Source organism: Hetaerina americana, unplaced genomic scaffold, assembly GCF_022747635.1.
Source record: "Hetaerina americana unplaced genomic scaffold, ioHetAmer1.1.p SCAF_6, whole genome shotgun sequence".
NCBI lineage: Eukaryota > Metazoa > Arthropoda > Insecta > Odonata > Calopterygidae > Hetaerina > Hetaerina americana.
Window position 1 is genome coordinate 28,875,531 of NW_027287205.1, and position 13,178 is coordinate 28,888,708.

General features: G+C 38.7%; 1 protein-coding gene across 1 annotated transcript in view; it reads right to left on the minus strand.

The window, feature by feature from the left end:
* LOC139695292 (bumetanide-sensitive sodium-(potassium)-chloride cotransporter-like) overlaps nucleotides 1-13,178 on the minus strand; it is an 83,057-nt gene that overhangs the window by 13,402 nt on the left and 56,477 nt on the right. The window contains exons 8-10 of the mRNA XM_071593990.1: nucleotides 12,767-12,961; nucleotides 1,962-2,193; nucleotides 1,140-1,261 (exon numbers count right to left, since the gene is read on the minus strand). Of these exons, the coding sequence (XP_071450091.1) occupies nucleotides 1,140-1,261; nucleotides 1,962-2,193; nucleotides 12,767-12,961 (549 nt within the window). The remainder of the gene's footprint in view (nucleotides 1-1,139; nucleotides 1,262-1,961; nucleotides 2,194-12,766; nucleotides 12,962-13,178) is intronic.

Below are 13,178 nucleotides of genomic sequence, written 5' to 3' on the forward strand. Positions count from 1 at the left end.
CATTCATCTCCCAGTGCCGTAGGAACGGAGACAACTGAGTGGCGAGTATTGAGTATATTGAGCGAATCAGTAGGCTGTCGAGCAAAGGAGTGTATCTATCAGGAATTAAAGTTGAATTTGATTTTAAATTTTTACGCATAACGGCGAAAAATATATTTTTTGCAAATGTCTTTTTCGACGATGAAAGTTAACGCCGAGGAGTGAAAAATGAGATATTTTGACTGTTTTCTCGAGGAACTTATCCTGCGTGCGGGAGAGATCGAAACCATCTTTTACCCGAGGAAGTGAGCCTCTTCCTCTTTAATGTTATGTGACTATGCCTCTCGGTACAAAAGTATTGTTGGCTAAATCAACAATGATCTCAGAGTTCATAGCACTAGAAGACATGGTATCTTACTACCTTCAGTCCATTTCACCTGCCGTTACATGTTACGCTTAGTCACTCAGCCCTCTTACGTGAGCCCTTCATGATCTGTCTGCTAAACATTTCCTCTCCTAGGAAAATATGCGCAACTGAAGAAGGATTTAGTTTGTGTCCTCGCCCAAAACCAACATTGACAAGTAGAATGCCAATAATTAATGAGTTTACTATCGATATACTTGCTGATTAGGATAGGTTTTCATGGGCCTAGGTACTACACACTATTGTGTGAAACAAAAATATTCATACTACATACAATAGTAAGAATATTTCGATGAATGAGATTTATTAATAAATCAATCACGTGGAAGTTGGTGAACATTTTACGTGGAAGTTTAAATGACAGCGTCATTTAGTATTCGGTTTTGCGCAGCCAATCAGGGAGCAGATTGCCGCTGCAGGTTGCGGCGCCGTAGAAATAGCCCAAATCTCAACTCTTGAGGCGGTGAGCGAAACTCGACGCTCGCTGTCTGTCATCTGTTCGTCTCCCATCGAAAAACTTGTGTGTGTCATCGTTGTCTCCTCTTTCTGTCCAACGCTGCATGAGAACGGGTCACGCAGGCCGAAAAATGGAACTCGAAACTAGATGCATAAAAACGTAGGACAGAATTTATGAAATTTGTTGAATTAATTCTTGACTCATGCCTTTAGGAGAGCTTCTGGGTCCCAAATTTTTGAGTAAAATGGGGAGTGTTATTATGATTATGTTTATATTTACCTTGAACGTTGGTCTCCATCCGATGGGCTTAGCGAGCGTCGCATGGAACGTGCAGAAATTGACGAGAGCGTAGGATGCCAGGAAGAAGTTGGAGATGAGGGGAGCGATCGCGTTCAGCTCGGCTGCGGGAAAATAGACAATTCTGACTCAATTGGACGATTCGACTCAATTACAGATACAAATTTTTGCACTCAAATAGTAACCGAATAATTTACCTCTCAAGCCGCCGCAAGCTCGTGTGGCGGGGATACACACTCTTCTAGGTATTAATATTCACTTATTCATAAATAACAACTTATATTTTCACATGAAAAAACAATCAGAAATGCTAGTATGTAAAATTCAATAATGGATATGTTGAAGTTTTAAATTTTGATTTTTGAGGGACGTAGGTGTGGTTACGTCCGATTTTGCTATACTTATATAACGTGCGAGGGAATAACGATTAATTGAGTCTGTTAGTAAATTAGCCTATCCCTGATTGTCCAATCAACCAACGAAATTGGGGGTCATAATAGTTCCCTCGTATCCCAAACGATACTACGCTGTCCATCCCAACTACATTTCAAGATCATGGCAAGTGATGTAATGTCAGATTAAAATGTACCGTTAAGGATTTCTTATACATGAATTCTTTCACATTACTTCCTCTAAAGAATTTTTCACCAGAACCTACCTTCATTCTTACGTATTCACGGCTTACTCTACTCAAGGAGTGATCCACTTTGTTCAAGGGTCTCAAACACAAAAAAATATGACAAAAATCCATTCATCCTCAAAAAATAAAGATGAGAGAGGATTCTGATGCTCTCATGCTCTCACCGATGAGGATGAAGGCGAGGGCAATCAGGAAGGCCAAGGCGTAGGACCTGTACGCCTCGTTGCTCTTGCCGTAACCCTTGGCGAACCAGTGAAGTCCTGGGTAGAGGCGGTCGGCACACAGCGCTTGGAAGACTTTGGGCGCCGAGACGAGCGAGGCCAGGGCCGATGAGAGAGTAGCGGCGAAGCATCCGGCGTATATTAGGGGTCCGAATATGGAGACCAGCTCCATCACCTGCGAATCATAAGCATCATGTCAATATGTATATTATTATTATTAATAAGAGTTATCTACCGTTCAAGCTAGGGTTTTGATGTATCCAAAACCTATTCTGGTCAATGTCGACATACTTATCCTTCTTTACACTGAAGATGATGGCCGCAACATTGAAGATTTTGATTTTCGTGTTTCTTTTTGTTAGCTCTATCCTTTTTGTTTTTTTTAATGCAGTTCCAATACAATTGTTTATATGTGTATGTATACATATACACACACACACACACACACATATATATATATATATATATATATATATATATATATATATATATATATATATATATAATATTATAATTATATGAAATATAATGATACTGTTAGATTGATATCAAATTTCGTAAACATTAAAATGATATATCGATGTGAAGCAATAAATATTTCCTCGGAAATAGTTATTGTAAATGTCAATATAATATTCTATCTACTTATCGCTATACATTTCAGCTTTTCTTTGCAAAAGTATTACGCAGTTATAACCACTGTAGTAGAGAGTACTTGTCATATTGTGCAGAATTGTCATGCAATAAGATAATCATGGCTATTTAAGCAATGCTATAGATTTGGTTCCCATTTCCCTATTATATATATATTATTATTATAAGGTAATCTACGGGTTAAGGTAGGTTTTTGGATGGACACAGCTCCTAAATAAATATTTTGTGACTAAAATCTCTGTATTTTCCATCATTTAATTCTTGGGAATGATAATTGAGGTGGTTTCCCGTTGCCTTCCTCAATAGTATTTTTAACGTGACACCATCACTTACTGGCCGCCCCACTGGGGTCATACGCCATTGCAGCCGCCTCACTGAGGAATAGACGCTGCGTGGACTACGTCAAGGTTGTAGTCCGGGGAGGGATATATATATGTATATATATATATATATATATATATATATATATATATATCTTCGAAATGGAACGCTCTTCGGCGACGCACAAATATATAAAAACACGGATGTAGATTTGTAGAATATAGAGGCACATAGAACACACACATAAACAACATAGACACATTTCTATGTGTCTCTATATTCTACAAATCTACATCCGTGTTTATATATATATAATGAATTGGACGGCACAAACAATATAGACACACATAAAAAGAACACTCACACGTTATTTCTTGATAATTTCGACGGAATTCTGATCCGTCTTCATCGGAAGCTAGAGAACGTCAACGAAATCATCTATGCCTATATACATATATATATATATATATATATATATATATATATATATATATATATATATATATATATATATATATATATTAGAGTAGGTACGCATACGCAAATGTGTGTCTATATGCGTTACTACATGACGTCATTAAGAGTCAGTGCGTCAATATTCGACGTCAAAGAGTTGTCTTGTTGAAGCTGAGCTTCATTATAAACATTTTTTTCAACGTACTCAGTGTTACTTCCATTTTTATTTATTTTATATCAGTTCGGAGTCGGTAATCGGATGGAAATATAAATGTTATACTTTTAATTATCAAATGCAGTGGCAACATTATATATTTATAATTGGTATCCACCTGATATAAGATTGTGTAGAAATAATGAGCTAAAAACCGCGAAGTCCCGAATTTCACAAAGAACAAATCAAGTAACCCGTCAATCAAATAGAATACAGAATTGTAAAACGGATACACGCACGTTTTCGCTCATCCACTCAATCACTTGGTTGTGTACGGAAACAGGACATTTGCGAATCACAGGTATTCACTCGTTCAGGGTAGAAAAGGATTCCTCATACGCCAGTGACCCGTCCTGTGTGAGTGACGGGTCGCTGGCCTAGGAGGAATCCTTGTATACTCTGAATGAGTGAGTTTGTGCGATTCTCAAGGGGCTAACACACCAGAGTGATTGAGTGATTGCGTACGTAAACTTGGGAGTTTTACTTTTTTGATTTTTATTTCAATTTGTTTTTCATTCCTGTGTGAGTACAACGGGCCCCTGCCATAGGAGATATCCTTGCAAACCCTGAGTCTGTGTGTGTGAGATGCGATTCGCTGTTATTCCTTAACAGACTCTAGTGATCTAGTAGTTGTAAGTTTGTTTCCTTATTTATTAATTTTACATTGTTTGTATATTATTGAGGTACACGTGAGTCACTGCTTCCCAATCACACATAGAATGCTAATTCCCATGCAAAATATTTTCATAGAAGTTAATGTTTTAACTTGAGAATCAAAATAAATGCGAGTATAATAGAAGGTGTACTAATGGATCATGATGAAGTCCTAGGACATCTTAAGGCTCTAAACTAAAGAGAAAGTCTAACGTGTGTGCTCATACTTTGTTGATGTGGCTTTACAAATGTTACATTAATATTCCTATTCATTAATATTATGCTACTTTAGAAATGTATGCTGTGCATATGTGACATTATGCTATGCTTAATATTGGGAACAACAAAAACAAAAAGTTTGAAACTGAATCATATACATGCATACATTTCGTCCGCGAATATTTATTTTGTCGACAGTGTACATCGTATCACTTAAAAATATGTTACTTTCCCACGAATTATTGAGTATGCAATGGAATCCTTTTATCGAGTTAACATTTTCCTTTCCCAAACTTACAAAATGAATTGAGATTAAAAATTCTTTCTGTTTGAACATAGAACTTAAATTTAAGGTCAAACAGCAATTAAAATTATGCTATAAAGAATTTTGTTCAATCCTGACATTTTTTACTGCGCCTAGAAAATGAACCGCAGCTTTTCCCGCTCATGAATTATATCTTCAATGCGAGACTAGTTCCGTAACAGCGTATCATCTTCTGAACATGCCGTAATAGGTCGCAAATATGACCTATATTTTATTTGATAGCAAAATTTTCTTTTTCTCCTTATCATTTTGGAAGAATTTGACCGAGTTATGCCCAACACCATTTCGTATTTTTACGGAATTTCCATTCACCGGCGATGTAGCCAGGTAGGACATAAGATATTCCATTTAAAGTTGAATACAAATGAAAAAAAATATAATTTTATTTTTTTCCTTGGAATCGGTTCGTCAAGAATCCAAAACTTGTCAAACTTGTTTTAGCCCATAGTTCATTTAATTGTAGATAGAAAAAGAATAGACAGATTGACGGAGAAAGGAAGGGATAAGGACGATTGGTTAACTGCACAGCTTACAATCTTTTCTGACGAACTGTTATTTCTGAAAGTCATCAATAGCTCCTCTGCTTTATTTCCCTCTTTGTTTAGCCCATTGGTCTTCCATGAGGTACTATCCCTGCTATTGCCGCTCCTATTTTGTCCTTAAAATGTGTTCCTAGATGAGTCCATATAACTCATCATTTATTTTGCTTTATATAATCTTTCATTTTTCTTTTCCTTAATCGTAATCATCCTTGTTCCATACCTTATCTTTCTGTTTAATCTTCAGCATCAGCTTTAGAGCGATTCTATTCTTCTCTGGCTCACACATCCCGCTTTTTCGGCAATGTTTTAAATCCATAGAGTACCAATCTACATGATTATCGAAGGAATTAGATTAGGAGCCACTGAGAAAGACCTGAGTTTTCTTGCGACGCCGTGGGAACTATCATGCTCCAAAATATATGTAGAAGTACATTGGTAATTTCAACTGTCGAAATAAAATAAGAGAGTTAAGACACTGTCACAGAGATTCTAGCACTCGTTGCCTTACACTATCCCTAATCATAATAAAATCAAACCCAAGAACCCGAAAAGACTGAAGTCAAATGATTAGGTCAAACAAATCGATTTTTGCATAATTTATAAACATTTGTATACGAGAAAAAAATATATGTATTTAATGGCATGCATGCACTAATATTTGCGCATGTAAGACTGTTTCCCTGATACCCCCCGCCGCCCGACTTACGGCGTATTCACGCTATTTGGTAGATAAATATTGTTATCCTACCTTACCTTTCTTACTGGCATCGTCTTTGAACATGATAGTAGTGTTTCTTGATAAACTCCTCACCTTGAGCTCTTTTGGACTTGGTGTTCTCCGAGCCTTTTGCATTTTATGTAAATCCCATTTTGCTTGTCAAGTGTATTATACCCCGGAATCATTTTTCATGTTATTCATTTAAATTGTGCAGCAGTCTTTTAATTTCACATTTACAGTTGAATATCTAATATATCGATCATAAACCAAGTTCTCTTACGAATAATTTATGTTTATTGTGCTCACGCGTACATAAAATCGTTAATTATTTTCATTCGTTGTTGAAGTCACGTGATTACTTCTCACTTGCTGCCGAGGAAAATTCAATGCAAAATGCACGATATCATTTCAACCCCAGCACCCATTTTTGCTTTCTCATCAGCCTGGTTTTAATAATTTTATATATTGAATTATATCGATAGTGATAACCGCCAAGTCGACTATGGCGTCGCGCGCAACGCTGGCCGTGATACTAGCTTTCTAATCTGGAAGAGCTTTAGTATTGACACGGTAGGAGTGTAAGTGGATCCGTATTCACCCCTCGGCCCTGCGTCGTTGCAAAAGGCAGCGAATTTCATTGTTGCTGGGGGAGGGGACGAGGACGTCGGCGGGGGGTCCAGCATGCAAATGGCCGCTCGCTCCGACCGCGTCACCCGCGACACGGACGGTTTGTTTCGCGAGGTGGTATCGCGGCGGCGGGCAGAGCTTGACTGATTAGGCTGCGGCGGAGTGGGGTTGGTGGAATCGAGGGGGGGTTGAGGACGGACCTTGAAACCTTGTCCCCTTTCGTGCCTAAATGGTTAATTGGTCGAGGCCATGGCACGGGCACGCACGGACGACGCGGGCCTCCACGCGCGTCGCAGCACGCTTGGCCTCTCCACTTCGTCCACGCTGGCGAAGGACGACGCCGATGAAACCGTCATGCGGCGAAAAGCATTACTGGACGCCGTGGCCACCGGCGGGAAAGTTCGCGGGCAAGAACAGAAAGAGGGATCCCTTCATAGTGGTTATCTCGGAAACATTAACATCCATAATTCACCATTTTTGGGACGATCTTAAAGTACGAACACGCAAATATGAGGTCAAAAATCCATAAATTCATGGTCACCGTGCATGATACCAATCCAGTATGAAATACATTTTCCATTTAAAGATTTGAATTGATTATTTATCATCATCTATATTTAAGGTTTAAAAGCAACACTTTTATATTTATTTAAATATTGTACCCTAAATCCTGAAGTGGAAATAAAATGTTGATGACTGTGATGGATAGTAGAACTTTGTGTAAGCGAGGTGGAGGGTGGAAAGGATTACGTGCATGCGTGTTGAAAGGACTCAACAGAGGAAGAGACTATGTGGAGTTAAAGTGTGGTTAGTGCCCGTGTACCGTTGTCGTGTATTCGTCGTGATAGCAGGGTTTTAGAAGTTTGGCAGTGCATAATCATTAGTTCCATATAAAACCTTCATGATCGGTGGTCTATTATTAAGACATAGTCAACGAATTAAGTTCATAATTATTTTATTTTCACATTTGGTACATCTTCAATTAAGTTGTTCCACAATTTTTCCAAAGGCAAATTTTAATTGTCTGGAGTACGTTTCCAGTTTACCAGCGTCATTTAGTAATTGAATATTTAATACACCTGTTGGAAGTTTATAAATATTTTCATTGTGCTGGACTTTCCGTTGAAAATACGTTGGTCGATGCGAATAATTTTCGTTGTATAACATTGCATTTGGCTTGGGGGTCTGTCTTGTGTTTTTGATCATCCAAGGTGGTAGTAGTCGGTTTCTCGTGGCCATAGTAAGGGCTGTCAAATAATTATCACGTGCGTAAGCCTCGAGTCCTTTGGCATTTTATATTCTCACGCTTTTGAGAAGTTGGGATATATATCTACCGCACGGCAGTTGTCGTGAGTTGAAAATAGAGCGCAGAGTACCTTTAGTTTCGTGGGTAATCTTTCACCTAAGAGAAATGCGTGCTAGATGTATAATTTCAATCACTGCTTCTCATTTGAGCTTGAAAATGTTACTATTTAGTCACAGTATGATAGAAACCTTCGGTTTTGATCACTTTAACTTCCTTTACGAATTCCTTATGGATGGAGGCATCGTCAAAAGCAAGTATTTTTTTATGCAAGCTTGCAGGCTAGAATAAGATTCAAATTCTCGGAGAAGCAACTGAAAGAAAAAACTACCCTTGTATTTTAAATACGTATTTGTATATCTCGATATTTAACTGAATTGCGCTTCTGCTCTCTGAACTCGTACGTGAAAGACGGCTAGAAGATTTTTTTTAATGAAAAGTATCAGGAAGGGTACCAGTCAAGTAGGTTAACGAGAGACGTAATAGATAAGAGTAGGTTGGGTAGTTACTATAATCTTCTGAAAGAGAACTTCGGGAGAATACAACTGTATGTACATTTGAAGCCCTATGAAAAACAGCGTTATCTCGTGTATATTATTTAGTTTGTTTGGGAAAAATATTGTTAGCAAGAGAGATTTTTAAGAGGACACGATGAAAATTTGTATTTAACTAACGAGGCATAATACCTGGACATTAGATAGGAAATGTACCCTTGGGATACTACGCATGAATATTAATTGGGATTCATTCAAGGATTCTATTACGTATTATGACATATAATCATCGTAATGAATATTAAGAAAAAACCCGAACGCTAATTCTTCTGGAGTTTTCAATCGCGTGTATGAGGAGATACTATAACCTGCACAACTTTGGTTCTCTCAAATATTATACTATACTCAAAAGATTTATTCTAAGGCTTCTGAACTTTTCGATGCACACTTCGTGGTGATAAGTCAATTACGTTCATTTGTGAGAGAGCCACTGGCTGCTTGGTGTGCCCCATCAGCTGGAAACCTGCGACCCCTTGCGCAATAGTTGTGAAGACTCGACTTCATAATAGGACGGAAACGTAATTGTCTGTTAATGGCGTCAGGTGGGACTGTAATTCCTTTAATCGTCACCTCACCGGCGCCGACATAATGTTTTGCCACCCGTGGCGACCTTTACGTTTGTCAGGTCATAATCACTATGCCAAGTTGGGGTGGGAGGAGGTTAACTGGTTAACCCCATTGGACTACTGGACACTAGGTCGTGGGTTCGAGAGAGCAGGTTGATGTATGCATCGGCGTGAATTCGCTCCAATGGAGTTGATTGGAGTTGAGCTTGGATGTGTTGAAATTCTCTAATAGAAACAGGAGACTGAATTATGATCTTAATTCTCAGACGAGACTTCAATTAATTACTTCAAAAAGCATAAATACTTAGATATCGTTGTTATGCATTGTTTGAAAGAGTTTTGCGTTTGAAAAAAGGAAGTTATGTTGCCTCGCCCCGTACTATGTTTCACCCCAAATAAAAAAAATGCATTATGATCCCAGGAAAAGGACGCTAAATATCCAATAGTGTCACCTGACTTCATAACAGCTTATTCTGCCATGATGATGTCGTTGGCGTTTTTTCACCTCAAAACGCTATGAATGGAAATGCGTGTTGAATGACATAAATGCTGTATACTACCTTGATCAAAAATTTCCCGGAATTTATTCAGAAAATTAAAAATACAAGTTTATTCATCTTAATCTATATTGTCCCCTTCAAAGTAATCCCCATCGACTGCAACACACTTATGCCAGCGCTTGATCCAATCCTCGAAACATTTTTTATATTCGGTTTTCGGTATGTCCATCAGTGCTTCCTGCGATTTTTCCATTACTTCCTCTCGGCTGCTAAAACGCGTTCCCCGTAATGGTTTTTTAACTCGATTGAACAGAAAGAAGTCACAGGGAGCCAAATCAGGTGAATTCGGTGGCTGTTGGATGGTATTTGTTGCATTTTTCGTCAAAAAATTACGAATAATGATAGCACTGTGCGACGGTGCGTTATCATTGGTGCAAAATCCACGAGTTTTCTGCCCACATTTCTGGTCTCTTTCGGCGAATTGCTTCACGCAAACGTCTCATAACGCCCAAATAATACTCTTTGTTTACTGTCTGGCCTTCTGGCAAAAATTCATGATGCACTACACCGTTGTAATCCATGAAAACCGTCAGCATTGCCTTCTTTTTTGACTGAAAACGACGTGGTTTTTTTGGTCTCGGCTCATTTGGTGAACGCCATTCACTTGCCTGATGTCTGGATTGCGTGTCGTACTCATAAACCCACGTCTCGTCTCCAGTAATGATCCTTTTGATGAATGTGGGATCGGATTCAGCCTCGCAAATCATGTCTTTTGCGACGTCAACACGGTCTCTTTTTTGCATGAAATTGAGGTCTTTTGGAACCAACTTTGCTGCTACACGACGGAAACCCAAATCATTAACCACAATGTCTTGGGCGGATCCATAGGCAATGTTCAAGTCCTCCGCTATTTCTCTGATGGTTAATTTGCGGTTATTGACCAACATTTCTTTTACTTTATCAATTTTTTCACCGACTTTCGATGTCGATGGTCTGCCACTGCGTTCATCATCTTCGATTGACTCACGACCACTTCTGAACCGCTCGTGCCACTGGTAAACGACCGTTTTTTTTAGAGAATCGTTGCCGAAACACTTTTCCAACATTTCCAACGTCCGTGCGCCACTAAATCCGTTTTTTACGCAAAATTTAATACAAGTTCGTTGTTGCAAATTTAAATCCATTTCTGAAATTGTAAAAAATCGCCAACACACACAGAGATAGATGTACTCTTGGCTACGTAACTTTTGCAAATGTCAAGTTATGACACTAAGATTTAAAGGGAATATCAACAACAGATGTACCAATTTAACAAAAAAAACAGAACTCAAATCGGAACGATGGGAGCGCCACACGGTGGTTATTCCGGGAACTTTTTGATCAAGGTATATCAATCATGATCATCTCGGTGGAAAACCAAACATGATGACGCAACTCTTAATCTCTTAAAAAATTTTAATGACTGCATGGTATAACTATTTTGGATTCCTACTCCTGACCTTAGCTGATTTTTTTAGACTTTGGTACCCAATCCATAATTTGAATATCGGACGAATAGAATCAGCCAACTACTTTTTAAATCAATTCATTTATTTATTCTTTTACATCCTTGGCTAAGAGAGGAAGAAATCATTATGTGACTGATAGTTTTTATTGCATGGAGATATGTATTGTAGCTGAACAAACAAAAAGGATAATTTCATGACAAGTATGAAAGAGTTTTATTTTGGATTTGTCAATTATTTAAGATTTTTTTGCGCGATGAGGTTTTAATAAAAACAAAGAAAACTCCCGGTATTAAAGATATTTAAATTGATAGCTGCTGGATTGAATAAAACTGGCTTTCCTAGCCTATTCCACTAATAATCCTTCCTAGTACCGCATTTTATAATGTTTTAGAGCATCTCGTAATATTTTGGACTGCAACAACGTTCGACTGGCTTGCCCTTTAGAATGCGAATTGTTAAATTTGTAGATTATATTGCTGAATTTTGGAAATGATGCTCAAAGTGTTTCTGTGTTAAGAGTTTGCTAGCCGAAGTTTTAGAAGAAGTGACGTTGGCCGGTTAACTTTACACTGCCAGATATGAGGATCTTCATTTAAATGACCAAATAGCTGCAACTTTCAACCAGTTAATTCAGCCGGCCAGTTTTCGTAGCACCTAATCATCTTCAGGTCATCTGTATCATTTCCACAGGAAGATGTAGTAAAGAGACGCCTCGTGGGAAATGAAGTCGTTAAATAGTATGAAATTGCAATTATTTGGTCATTAAATATTCATATCCCACCAATTAACTCCTAAATTGGGGCGAGTCGAGGAAGATATTTAATAAGCTTTTAGAATCGTTGTGTAGAAATTTTTTTCCATTCCTGAAAAATAATGCATCTCCGTGATGCAATTTACGGCTTACGGTGAACCTGTGACCTACATAGTTACACTGCTATGTTCATTTGGGAAATCAAAGCATGTATATTAGACTTTGCAGTTATAGAAATCACTTGTAGGGTGTCTCTCTCTGCTGGAGACATCAACGACGATGGTATAAATTCCTCACGTGTCTAAATTGTTACAGATGATGCCTAATTTAATTTACACCGGCAAAGGTGTTGGTGGGACTTCGCCATCGAATTCCAACCCAATGGTTTCCGGTTCGATTCCCGTAAAGGAAGATTATCCTCCACCACCTCAAGCTTTTGCGGTTACCCTTTTTGTTATTTTCACTCTAAAAAGTCGACGTAAAAGTTTAAAATTTGGTCTTTTTCTGATCAGTGCTAATTAAACTAATGACTCTTTACGGAGGCAGTGTATTTGTATGGAATTCCGTCATAAAAAAGGAAGTTGTCTCGAAAAAAATGGTGGCGATTCCCTCGTGTTCACTCTCGACGTCAACGCAGTGGTACCATACGGTCAGAAATAACCGATTTCCTTACTCAGTATCTTTGAACTTTCAGAAAGGGAAAAGTCTCACTCTCTTACTTTGATTTGGTTCTGTGCGGTAAAAAATCTTTTCCATGAGTGTAGCACGTCGCTAATCTTGTTAATTGCCCTGCATTCACTTTGGACGAGTCAAGTCTGATGGTGGTCTAGTCTCACCTGGAAGCTGTTGTGCAGGCCCCATTGGCAATGCGCGCCCGTGCAGTTGGCGAAGGCCCAGCCAGTGATCTCGGTGGCGTTCCCCGTGGCGTCCCTGAGCACCGAGGCGCCCGCCAGCACTATGAACACCAAATAGGAGATGGTGGTAACTAAGATGGCCAGGAGGGTGCCCTTGGGAATGGCCGACGACGGGTCCTTGAAAGAAAAAAGGAGGAGGATGAGTGACGCAATCTTTTAAACTCTTATATCATACACTCACACATATCCAAGCAGAATTGAGATAAGCATTAGGTTAGGGAAGGAAACTGCAAACGGAAGGAAGTTGGCTCCTAGCCGTGAGGATTAATCCAAACCATTACTTGGGTGAGGTGTATGAATCAGTAATTTGGTTTGCAGAATTCATAGTCATCAC